The sequence below is a fragment of the Eptatretus burgeri genome, chromosome 1 (assembly GCF_056783735.1).
Source record: "Eptatretus burgeri isolate ZD-2024b chromosome 1, Ebu_testis_v1, whole genome shotgun sequence".
NCBI classification, from domain to species: domain Eukaryota; kingdom Metazoa; phylum Chordata; class Myxini; order Myxiniformes; family Myxinidae; genus Eptatretus; species Eptatretus burgeri.
In genome coordinates, this window is record NC_140961.1 from 78209006 (window position 1) to 78222272 (window position 13267).

The window sequence follows — 13267 nt, forward strand, 5'->3', positions numbered from 1 at the left end:
CATGACGGCTCCATAGGCTCGCCATTTGTTAGGCAGGACAATTTGGACGAACCTAGATGTCATTCTTTGTGATATCCGTTCAATCTTGTTCACGTTCCAGTCCCTTCTGGCACCCCTCAGGGCACAAGGTATTGGCATACACAGCATCATGGAATACTGCTCTCGATTGTGGACTAAGGCTCCTACATCCAACTTTGCTCTCGTGAACATAGTAAACTCTAAAGCCCAAGACATTTTAAGCATTTCTCATGGAAAGTCAAAAGACACAGGGATAATGGCTGTTCTTTCTTTCACATCTAATCTGATCTTGCATCTCTTTTCTTCCCCTTTAAGTTTGGCCTGATGACATAATATGTACTCTCACAAAAAAGTGAGATGCGTAATTATTGGCATTAATAATTGATAAACGGCATTGATCCTCGACCCTGGTTTCTCTTTTGTGGTATGCGTCAAACGTTTGAAGTTGTAACAAACACCATTTAAATGATGATCCTCACACCTATCTGTGGTAACTTTGCAGGCCATCTGTAATTTGGCAGATAGGAAGAGAAAGGGGGGGAGGAGAAGATTATTGTCAGGTCAGGCCAGATCAGATCTGTGACTTGCTCCAGGTACCATGTAAACCTGTACTAACCTGTTCCATGGTCGGGTTGTCGGTGACTAAACCGTCTCCCCCACCAAGTTTCCTGGTGAGGAGGGTGTTTGGATATGGGCACGCAGCAGGATTTAAAACAAAACCTGTCAAAGGGCGGAGGAGCTCCTTGTGGGCCAATGGCCATCCATATCTAGTGCCCAACTGTGTCTGTGAACATCCTCCTGCAGTTGTATTATCTTTTTCTAAGAGGTTGGTGGCAGGATTTGCACAGGCTGTTTTGGGGAATCCTGAAGAGTTGGAGAGTGCCTTGATGTTGCCGGTGGATGTGTTGGAACTCACCGGAGGGCGAAGAATAATTTTGTCTCTCAAGGGACACTGGATATCATTGACCAGAGTCGCAGGACCAGGCTGAATGGCAGAGCTGAGCTGTTCAGGGAGCTGAGGCGTAAAACTGTACGTGCACTAAGGGTGGACAAGGAGGTTAATGTGCAAGGAATCTGTGAAGAGGTGAGCACCACCCGTGGTCAAGTGCTTCTCGTCCTGCTCACAGAGGAATTCACGCATTGCGTTCCTCCAAGCCCGTCCCTCAGTGCACTGCAATTAGAGCAGAGGGTGGTGGGCTCTTGGCAGAGGAGTCCGAAGTGAACGCCCGCAGGGCCGGTTACTTTGAGCGGCTGTACCAGGATGACCCACCAGCTGTTGACTTGGATGTCAGGGGAGTAACTATCCATATTGTTGACCCTCCAATCAACTGTGACTCACGTTCTTTTATGGAAACAAAGACTGCAGTGATCCTGTTGAAAGAAGGTAAAGCTCCAGGGATCTGTGGCATCATTGCTAAACTTCTCAAGGCTGGTGGAAATGCTGCACTCGTGTCGTTGCATGCAGTTTTGTGCTCTGTTTGGAACACAGGCATCATCCCAACTGACTCGAAGAGGGGCCTTGTTGTCCCTCTCCGGAAAGGGAAGGTTGATAGCCAGGACTGCAACAACTACTCAGGGGTGATGCTGCTCTCAGTGCCGGGCCAGACTTTTTTTTTAATTTACAGCCTGAATTTAAAATGGATTAAATTTTAAAAAAAATTCATGATCGACACAAAATCCCATATAATGACAAAGTGAAAACGTTTTTTGAAATGTCACCAAATTAATTAAAAATGAAAAACTGAAATGTCTTGTGCCAATAAGTATTCAGCCCCCTGAGTCAATACTTTGTGGATGCACCTTTGGCAGCGATTACAGCTTCGAGTGTCTTCTTGGGTTCGACAGAATCGGCTTTGCACATCTGGATTTGGGGATTTTCTCCCATTCTTCCTCACAGATTTGCTCAAGCTCTGTCAAGTTGGATGGGAAGCATCGGTGAACAGCAATCTTCAAGTCTTTCCACAGGTTTTCAATGGGATTCACGTCTGGGCTTTGGCTGGGCCACTCAAGGATGTTCACATTGTTGTTCTGAAGCCATTCCAGTGTTGCTTCGGCTGTATGCTTGGGGTCATTGTCCTGTTGGAACGAAAATCTTCATCACAGTCTCAGGTCTTATGCACTCTGAAGCAGGTTCTCCTCAAGGATTTTCCTGTATTGGGCTCCATTCATTGTTCTCTCTATCCTTACAAGTCTCCCAGTCCCTGCCACTGAAAAGCATCCCCATTGCATGATGCTGCCACCACTGTGCTTCACAGTAGGCATGGTGTTAGATGGATGATGAGCTGTGTTCGGTTTCCACCAGACGTAGCGCCTTGCATTCAGGCGAAAGAGTTCAATTTTCTTCTCATCAAACCACAGAATCCTTGGCGTCGTGTTCTCAGAGTCTTTCACGTGCCTTTTTGCAAACTCCAGGCATGCTGTCACGTGCCATTTTCTCAGGAGTGGCTTCCGTTTGACCACTCTCCCATAAAGCCGAGATTTGTGAAGTGCTGCAGAAATTGTTGTCCTTCGGCAGGTTCTCCCATCCCAGCCAAGGAACTCTGTCGTTCTGTCAGAATGGTCATTGGATGCTTGGACACCTCCCTGACCAAAATCCTTCTTGCCGAGCTGCTCAGCTTGGTTTGACGGCCAACTCGAGGAAGAGTCTGGGTAGCTCCATATTCTTTCCATTTCCTGATGATGGAGCTCAGTGTGCTCTTGGGAACTTTCAACACTATAAATTGTTTTATGCCCTTCCCAGATCTATGCATCCTCACAATTCTATCTTGGAGTTCTGCAGCCAGTTCCTTGGACTTCATGGTGGAGTTTCTGAGCTCTGACATGTACTGTCAACTGTGGGACCTCACATAAAAAGGTGTGTTTCTTTCCAAATCATGTCCAATCAATTGAATTGAATTGTTCACAGGTGGACTTCAATCAAGTTATCGAGACATTTCAAGGATGATCAAAGGAAATCGGAGGCACCTGAGCTCAATTTGCAGTGTCATTGCAAAGGCGGTGAATGCTCATTGACTCAAGACATTTAAGCTTTTCGTTCTTCATGATTTTGTAAAAAAATTCGAAAAACATGTTTTTACTTTGTCATTATGGGGAATCTTGTGGAGATTGGTGACAATGATTCCAAATCTAATCAATTTTAAATTCAGGCTGGAACACAACACAATGTGAAAAAGTCAAGTGGTGTGAATACTTCCGGAGGGCACTGTATACTCTAGTACTGAGTGATGTGAAGTGGTGTGGACTTAGGGTGGCTGGCTCATGGTGTGGTGGTTCCATCTTTGACTTATTTCCAGTTGTTACTGGAGTACGTCAGCAGTGTACACTGGCCCCCCACACTTTTCAGTGCTTGTATGGACTGGATTCTGGGGAATGATGTCTGAGAGATCAAGCTGCGGTGCATCACTTGGGTATGTTAGGATCTCTAAACTTGATTTCGCAGATGATGCAGTCATCTTTGTGGAGATGCTGGATATCCTTAGGGGGACCCTCTAGGCGAGGAGGCGGAGCCGCTATAATTACAGGTTTCCTGGGTCAAAACTAAGATCCAGGCTTTCAATGACATCTTGGATGCTGTTATCTTGGCTGTACCCATTTGTGGTGAGGAAGTTGAGGTCACGGAGAGATTCTCTTACCTTGGCAGTGATATTCCTGTCGCCGCATGTTATGAGCGAGAGGTCGACAGATGTCTAGGTCGGGCGTGGGGAGTCATGGATTCACTGGATCATGGGTGTGGCACGATCGGTACCCATGCAGGAGCATGAAAGTCTGAGTCTTTAAGTTCTTGGTCCTTCCAATCTTTCTCTATGGGTGTGAGACTTGGACTCTGACCAAGGATCGGAGATGGAGACCGATCTCTTCAGAGAATCCTTGGCTATCGCTGGTCAGACTTTGTGTCCAACGAGCGGTTGCTGAGACATTCAGATGAGATCTGTTACCTGTATAATCCATGAGCATCAGCTGCGGCTGTAAAGACATGTGGTTTGTTTTCCTGATGCTGATCCTGCTCACGAGATTCTCTCAGTGAAGGAGCCTCGTGAGTAGAGGAGGTCAATGGCCGACTACAGGCCTCGTGGTTGCAAGCAGGTTGATCGGCATCTCAGGGAGATTGGGATGGGCTAGGCATCTGCTTGGGGGATGGCCAGACTGAGGCCCCTGGAGTACCGATGGAAAGTGGACACAGTGACGCGCTGCTCCGGCGCATGCTCCCATACCTGACCTGACCTGACCTGAAGATGTTTGCTCGTGTAATATTCAGATGGATCCAAGAGAAAAAATATTGTGCAGGCTTACAACACAAAAATGATTCCAAAGTTTCCGACAAACTATTAAATTACAGTGCAGTTCTATGAGAGATATCCATGATGCTCCATTGGAGACCCATGACAGCAAACCTTCTGGATGGAGATGGCCCCTCACCTGACAGTTCGAGGAAAGCAAGCATCTGTCAATGTCTCTCTATGTAATCGATGGTATTTTCCATTTGTGTCTCAGCAATAAAGGCAGTGCAATGGGCGGCATGTCGCAGGTGGTGTATTAGTATCGGCTTCATTGAACGGTATAATTATTTTCTTTGGGAGTCATCGCCCAGGATGAGCCAGTTATTTTTGGTACTAGGGTGGACCAGTTGTTTTTTTTATCTTTTTGTCAGTCATGTTCATGATGTTGGTTTATGTTGTGAACAATAGGTAATACATTCAAGGTGTATCATCACCATATACTGTACTGTGCAGTCAAAGGAATATATTGACAAAAGGATTCAAAAAAAATGCAGGAGTAGCAGCAATACATCTGGACCACCATGTCCAGGGTGAATAGTTTAAAAATAATTGGTTTATTTGTCATGTTTATGTGGACGAGGAAAATAAAAAGATCATTACTTCCGCCACCAAAGGTGGACAGAAGTTATGTTTTCACCCATGCCTGTCTGTGAGCACAATATCTCAAAAAGTTGTGGAATGATTCGGATGAAACTTGGTGGAGAGGTTGGGTGTGTGACAAGGACGAATTGATTCAATTTTGGTGAAGATCTGGATCCGGATTTGGACACAAGAATTATTTAATTTTTTTTAAGTGATTCTTAACCATTGAGAGATAGAGCCAAAAACGATATGTCGCATATCTCAAAAAATGTATCGGGCCCGATATGTTCTCGTGGCTCAGGCATTGCGTGGTGGAGGCATGCGCTCTTCCGAGTGCTCTTCTAGGTTGACAATGTCACAAGCGAATGTTGAAGGACTGAGAACAGACCTTTTCACTTGGGTTTGTCTCGACTTTGTGAATATCATGCGACTATCTCAATCACAGCTTCTGAGGCTCCAGGAATAAAAATTAAATGTCACATGCTTTTCACAGCCAATTAAGGAAAGCTTTCAGCACAGAAATTCCTGTGAAATTTGCTTGCGGGACATCTATTTATTAATGGGGGGAAGGGAAGGGGGCGGGGAAGGGAAAGGGGGGGGGGTGGGGTATATTATGAGAGAAATGTTTTATAAGTGTCGGAGGAGTGGGAGAGAAAAGCTCAAGTAGCAGTTTTGAAGGAGATTTGCATTTGCCAAACATGCTTGGAATTTGTAAGTGGATGCACAATTGGAATGCTTTCTATAAAACAAACTCGAAGGCCATTCTGCTTTACTTACAATGGTCGGTTGGGATGCCGGCAGAAAAGTGTGCGTTTGGACAGGAAGAAGCTTAACCACTTGATTGGACAGCATTCCAGTGGTTACCTTCCAAAACAAAAACGATTGCAAATATGAAAATGGAGTAAACTGTTTGACTTGTGTGTTCATGACTGCATCTATGGTCACAAGCAAACAAGAGAATACATTATAAGAAAAATCTGGACGAACCCAAATAATTTTCCTGATAATTACATCCGATAATGAGAAGGGCACTCGTCAACACCGCAACGTCGTCAGATATGCCTCCGCCCACATTATTACATCATTATACATTCCTGTATCAAGTTTGATTTCAATCCCTGAACCCAGATTCAAAATCTTAAACAATTGTGGCTGCCAGACCATGTATCAGATCAGGTTGAAATTTAAAACACATTCCCCATGACTACTAGATCATAATTGTGACGTTTCACATCAATTGATGAAGTCGTTCAGGAGAGTATTTTAAAAAGATTTTCATTCAATCCGATATGGCTGCCAGATCATGTGACCTAATAATTATTTGTGAACACCCTGGTATCCGCAAGGCTTGGAGAAAATGTGTGTGTTCTGTCCATACCAGCCCTCAATCTGTCAAGTTTCCCCTCAATCTGTCAAGTTTCCCCTCAATCTGTAAAGTTTCCCCTCAATCTGTAAAGTTTCCCCTCAATCTGTCCAGCCGTTCTGAAGATTATTTTTTAAAGGTTTCAGTGTAAATCCGATATGGCTGCCAAAACGTGACCTATGACATCATAGATGGAGAACTTTTTGTTCCTCATGGATCGGCAATCATACCTGTAAAGTTTCCCCTCGATCTGTTCAGCCGTTTCGGAGAAGATTTTTGAAGGTTTTTATATTTAAAAAAAATATGGCTGCCGAACCACGTGAATGATGATGTCATAAATTTTTTCCCCATAGAATTTAGCCCGAGATGACCCTAAAAAATTTTCATACTGATCGGATAAAGCGTTCGACATATGCAATTATGACGTCATTATGAAGCCACCTATGTCGTCATCAAAAAAACAATAGATTGGCATCCATGGGGAGAAGGAAATTCCTCCTGAAGAAATGCCCTGGTAAGTATGGTGAGAAAGGCGGCACTATTGTTGTGATGTCGCTGCTACCTAGAAAATCTCGGGAAGTGACTGTACTTTCCCCAAGTTCAGTGGATGTGTTTGTCTCATCGAAGTGTGTGTGTGTGTGTGTGTGTGTGTGTGTGTGTGTGTGTGTGTGTGTGTGTGTGTGTGTGTGTGTGTGTGTGTGTGTGTGTGTGTGTGTGTGTGTGTGTGTGTGTGTGTGTGTGTGTGAATTCCACTATGAGCCTTAGATCCTATTTTTTTTTTTAACTTGAACAAGCGTTATCAAATGTTTAAGAACTGGGACCTCCTGTTTAATGAACCTGAACAAACTGTGACTCCCCTCCCAACTCGCCTCCCAATTTTTGGATATCCAAAAAGACAAATGTATACATTTATTCTTCTCATTAGCTACCCCTACATATAGATAGCTAGACAGATAGATGGATAGATATAAAGATTTGACCTATCCCTCATTACCCTTCCTGCTCTATGACCACATGGAACAGCCACATGAGACTGTGAACAGTCAACTTCAAATCGGAGTTCGGTATGCGTACGTAAATTAACTTTTGCACAACGGGATAAAACAGGATAACGCATCTCGAGTATTTTTAGTACTGCAGTATTTTATCAATGCCTTTCAATGCAATCATTAGGTCGGGATTCCGATTTTATTCAGGAATGATCTTTCAAGTACTACATGACCCTGAGCATGCTGGATGTCATTTGCTCAATTAACACATGGACCACACCTGTGTGGAAGCCATCGCTTGTTGTCCCGCATTTACTCAGGTGTTTCCATTTTTTTTGTCCACTACCTGTATGTACTATCACCAAAATCAGTGACGAGCAGATCTCGAGTGTTAACGGAAGATGTAATAATTTTCAAAAACAGAAGTAGAATGCTATACAGTCAGTACTACAGAAAAATGATGGAAAACCATAAGACATTTTCACAAAGCATAGATATGAAAAAGAAAAGAGAATATCCAAATGACCTATTCTCACCTTTACTGCTTCTGGCATCAGTTGCTCCTCCGTCTGTTCTGTGTCCTGCTGTTCCTTGCTTTCCTCAATCGTCGTCTCGCTCTCTGCCACTTCATCTGTTGCTGCCGTTTCCACTTCTGTATGTGTTGTTGCTGTGTTTTGTATGTGGAAAGACGAGTTATCAAGTGCTTCTGAAAAACCCAACATTCAAAGCATACCTGAAGCCAAAATCCCCCCAAAAAGGTTAAAGCCAAAAAAAAAAAATCTGTTTCTATTTTCTGACCTGCAATCAATATTTAATGGGTATAGAAAGTTCTGACACCACATTTTTGTGACCAAATGGCGAACCAACACTGCATCTCACGTTACAGTTTCCAGGTCTGAGCATGTTCGACGATGCTTCGTACCGTGCCTCCTTGTAGTTTATCAAAGCTGAGTTTCCAGATCAGATACATAAAGTCTTTCTGTTATCATTTCATCCATCCCTGTGTTGTTCATAGTTTTCATCCAATTTTCATGTCTTAATCATACCTCGTTGGTGTGTATTATCGAATTGCGCATCCTTGTGAGTGTCGGGCCGACACCCTAAGTCCTCAGCTAGCGATTGCACTTTCTTTCTCTGATCTAACAGGTGCCTCATTCGCAATCCCACATACCTTATTTCTCAAAGTCTCCATCTATTTGGTCCCTCAACCCTACTGTTGGTGCCCCCACCCCCCTCCACTCCCTTTCTGCTGTTCTCTTTGTTCTGTTACGTCCTGATCCATTCAATTGTACGTAGCACTGTGTTACATGTTACCCAGTGATACTCAGTGCTACCTACAAATGTGCTGATAAAACTTCACTTGTCCTGCTAAAACTGTTGATGATCTTTCAAGATGTCAATATTGATAAATAAATAAAAAGTATTATTTCCACAAGTATTTCTCACAGACAGACCCTGCAAAATTTGACGTGTTTTATTTTGGTTGAACGCCGATCAAACTGACGTCAGAGAGTTTGAAAGTGATTCTAAGACCTGGATGTGGATTCGACCTAATTCGAGCATAAATGTATTCCATTTGATTGGACTCTCAACATCTTCATCACAAAGTTGTCCTGGAATTGGATCTGTCATAATTAGGTGGAATTACTGCAACAATCAAATTGTTTGCAAATGAAACGAGGGAGAAGTCGATGATGTGCCATCGCAAATCCCCACGATTCCCACTGAAAGCAAGGTTGAAAGATGGCAAAAAGTTCCATTAGGAATGACCCAATATCAACTACAGGGTGGCCATAAAGTCTGGAAACAAAGATAATATTATGTTATTCTGTTACAGTTTGAAGATGTCCTTGACAAAAGACAAACGCGTTAAGGTTATACTGCTGAGTGGACGTGAGGGCTGGTCATATCGACGGATAGCAGAGCACTTCAATGCATGTCATCCCAGAAGAGCTGCCATCTCCCATAGCACAGTGGGGGAAGCTGGTTCACAAATTCAAAAGCTTCAAAAGCTTTTCAGGTTCAAAAGCTGGGAAGCATTAATGTACCGCGTTCATTGTAATTTTGCACAGCGCATTGAAATGTGCATTTCTCATGAGGGACAACACATTGAACATGTCATGTATTGTAATGTAATGTCAATAAACCATTTATAATGTACAGAGACATGACAGAAGTAACTAGAGACCATTTAAAAAAAAAATAATTTATTTATTGAACATTTGAAGTGTATTTGATCCATTTTAATACATACACTTGTATTTGGTAGACTTGCCATTTGCAGATTTCAACGTTTTTACTCTTTCAAACACAGAACTAACAAGTTCCGAAATTTTCTCTTGTGGGATTTCTGCCCAGGCTTCACGCAAAAGGTTGAGGAATTCTGCCCGTGATGTTGGTTTCTTGGACTTTTTCCGCACAACTCGATCCAATACGGCCCAGAGGTGTTCAATGGGATTCATGTCAGGAGACACTTGGCCATGGAAGTTGCTTGATCCCATTTCTGTCCTGCCATTCTTTGGTCTTTTTTGGAGAGTGGCGTGGAGCTCCATCTTCCATGAACAGAGTGGTGCTTTTGACAATCTGACCAGTGGAGAAGACAGAGAGAAGTCCATCCTCAAGGATAGAAATGTTTATCGTAGAGTTGATGTTATCAACACACTCCACAAGCTCTGCCCGACCAGTGCTCCAGATTGCTCCCCACACCATCACTGAAAAACCACCATGTTTGACAGTTGGCTGCAATTGGTTCAAAGAGAACTCCTGACTGGGAAGTCTCCAGACCCATATGTGTCTACTGTCAGAAAATTGAGCAAATTGGGACTCATCTGAAAAAATGACAGTTTGCCAAAACTCCAAGGGTCTGGTGGCCATCTCATCAGCCCACTTCTTTCTCCTTTGAATGTTGGCTGGTCTAAGAAGATGTTTTCTCCAAGCTCCTCTCCCATCATAGCACAGTTGATGGAGGGACCGCACGCAGTTCTTGAGCTAACTTGGACCTCCTCTGCAACATCTGCTACCTTGCAATGGGGAGTTTTCTCAATGGACCGCTTGACAGCTTGAAGACACCTTTCTGAAGTCCTAGATCAACCAGAACGGGAAGCTGTGGATTCCGTGCCTTCACTGGTGAATTGCACAATCACCCGATTGACCGTAGAAAGCGGAATGCCAAGGTTCTGAGCAATCTGACGATGGCTGACTCCACCTTCCGATTGGCCAACAATTCGTCCTCTTTGAAAATCACAAAGGTCATGTGCTCGTTGGGTTTGAGGCATAGTTAATTGTCGTACAAGACACAGGAACTCGTTTCTGCAAATAAATAGTTGAATATGAGCACAAATCACTGAGTAAAACTTAATTTATACAGATGAAACGAATAAATTCAAGGTGTCTATTTACTTCTGTTATGTCTGTTTCTTTGCCTATGTTTCCAGACTTTATGGCCACCCTGTACAGTAGAACAACACTCTTTGATGTCACAATGTCAATTGATATGCCTCTGCCCACATTACATCACTATAAATACTTGTACCAAGTTTGATTGAAATCCCTTCAGCTGTTCTCAGGTATCACATTTTTATCTGACATGACCTCTGACCTCCTGATGCCAAAATATAAGCAATTCATCTATGCATCACAATATAGACTTATACCAAGTTTGGTCAAAATCACATCACCAGTTCACAGAGGAGGTAACAGAATTTTTACATAATGAGACCTCTGACCTTTGACATCTTGACCCCATAATCTAATCAGTTCATCTTTACATCATTATACATATTGTACTAAGTTTGACTTAGATCCCTTTAGCCGTTTTTCAGTTATTGCAGCAACAAAAACCTATCACGGAGCTTGCACGGACGGACAGCCGGATGGACAATCCGAAAACATATTGCTTCCATGACTTCGTCAGCGAAGGCATTAAAAAAAATCTTCTGTTTTGACCTCTGTGACCCTAAGTCTCCACCCACTGGGGCATTAATCAGGGGTCAAATCCCAAAGATCTTTACATATGTTGTGTCCCCCAATGTTGAGCGAATATACAAAGTTTAATTATTTTTTTTTAAAGTGTGCCCAGACAAATATACAAAGTGCCCATAACTGAATTTTTGGGTATTTGACTTTTGACCCCACTCAAAGGGGCTGGGCCAAAATTAATAATGCTCTCACACCTTCTTGTCATATGGTGATCATTACGACCAAGTTTGATGAATTTCTGCAGAACCGTTTAGGAGATAGCATGATGGACAGACAGAAAAACATGACAGAGCCGATTACAATATCCCCACATTTTTTTCAAAAATTGTGGGGATAATAATGTCCAAAATATGAAGTGGATAAAACTTGTGCAGTTGTGACATTGATGACATACGGGGAGTGGACAAAAAAAAATAGAAACACCAACGTAAAGTCACTTAATAGGGCATTGGGCCACCACGTACAGCCAGAATGGCCTGATTGCGCTGTGGCATAGAGTCCACCAGCATCTGGAATTCTGCAGGTGGGATGCGGCACCACTGTTCCACGAGAAAGTCAATCAACTCACACCTGTTTGGTAGAGGGGGAAAACGCTGTCTCAGGCGTCATTCCAAATATCCCATAAATGCTCGATTGAGTTCAAATCTGGTGACTGAGAAGACCATGACATATGGATAACATCAGCATCATGCTCATCAAATCATTGGGTGACCACAATGCTCTGTGGATGGGGGCATTGGGGGGGGGGGTCTCCTCTTGCAGAAAGGATTGTGCAGCATTGTTATACATGACCCTAAGCATGCTGGATGTTATTTGCTTAATTAACACATGGACCACAACTGTGTCGAAGCCGTTGGTTGATGTCCCTCATTTACCCAGGTGTTTCCATTTTTTTGTCCACTACCTGTATGTACTATCACCAAAATCAGTGACGAGCAGATCTTGAGTGTTAACAGTAGATGTCATAATGTGTTTCATGAAAATGGAATCGTCAGAGTTTACAGACATACTTATATAGACCAGTAGTAAGCAAGTGTTTTGTTCATATTTGAACTGTGTACCGCACCAGATTGTGTGCAGGTTTTCATATGCTCAGGCCAATGGGCCTGCTGACAGGGATAGTCGCAGTAACTCGTGTTCCAACAGCAGTAGAAGATCGCTTCCCCACGACAGTATGCACACCATTGCTTCCGCTTTGCCTCCTCCACGGCAGTCATGCGCTCTCCTTCGAGCTGCCGATGAACTTCCGAGATGAGACGCTCCCGCTCACGTTCACAGCTCTGACGCATCTCTGCCATTGTAAGCTCTAGGACATGGAGAAGTTTGCTGAATCATTGCCGTGCACAAACTTGCTCAATATTTTCTCCATAAACACAACACAGCACAGTACAGTACAGCAAAAAGATAAAAATATGATTAAATGCTCAACACCAAAAGAGTATCATAAATCCATTTGATTAGAGTGATACATGTGTGCCTCCTCTAAGTAGTTGAGTGGGACGAGGCAGTGAATGGGGTTAGGAGTGATTCATCATGTGGAAAAAGCTGAAAAACAAGCTGCATGGAGATGAAATAAGAGCATCAAGACCCAGAAGCCGAGATCCATGATGTTCAGGTCTGTGGGGAGAGAGATGGAGAGATGGAGAGATGGAGAGATGGAGAGATGGAGAGATGGAGAGATGGAGAGATGGAGAGATGGAGAGATGGAGAGATGGAGAGATGGAGAGAGAGAGAGAGAGAGAGAGAGAGAGAGAGAGAGAGAGAGAGAGAGAGAGAGAGAGAGAGAGAGAGAGAGAGAGAGAGAGAGAGAGAGAGAGAGAGAGAGAGAGAGAGAGAGAGAGAGAGAGAGAGAGAGAGAGAGAGAGGAGATGCAGAATGGAGCTTCTCATCTAATTATCCTATTGGTCTTTTCATCAATTTCCTGCCCTCTATTTGATGCCATTTCTTGTGTTTAATGTCAAGTTAATGATCAGAAACTATTTCATTAAAATAATGCAAAGATATCAAAATGATGAAAACCACAGGAGCAAAACCAACTCAAGACCATCTGAGAACAAAAG

At 43.3% G+C, this 13267-nt stretch overlaps 1 protein-coding gene across 16 annotated transcripts in view; it reads right to left on the reverse strand.

Annotated features, from left to right (window-relative positions):
- LOC147034800 (MYND-type zinc finger-containing chromatin reader ZMYND8-like) overlaps positions 1-13267 on the reverse strand; it is a 138940-nt gene that overhangs the window by 3338 nt on the left and 122335 nt on the right. For 13 of the 16 annotated variants that reach the window (XM_085889532.1, XM_085889453.1, XM_085889547.1 and 10 more), the window contains 3 exons: positions 12274-12513; positions 7766-7896; positions 5655-5741 (listed from right to left, as the gene is read on the reverse strand). In XM_085889532.1, the coding sequence (XP_085745658.1) occupies positions 5655-5741; positions 7766-7896; positions 12274-12513 (458 nt within the window). The other 3 variants (XM_085889513.1, XM_085889494.1, XM_085889557.1) reach the window with 2 other exon arrangements.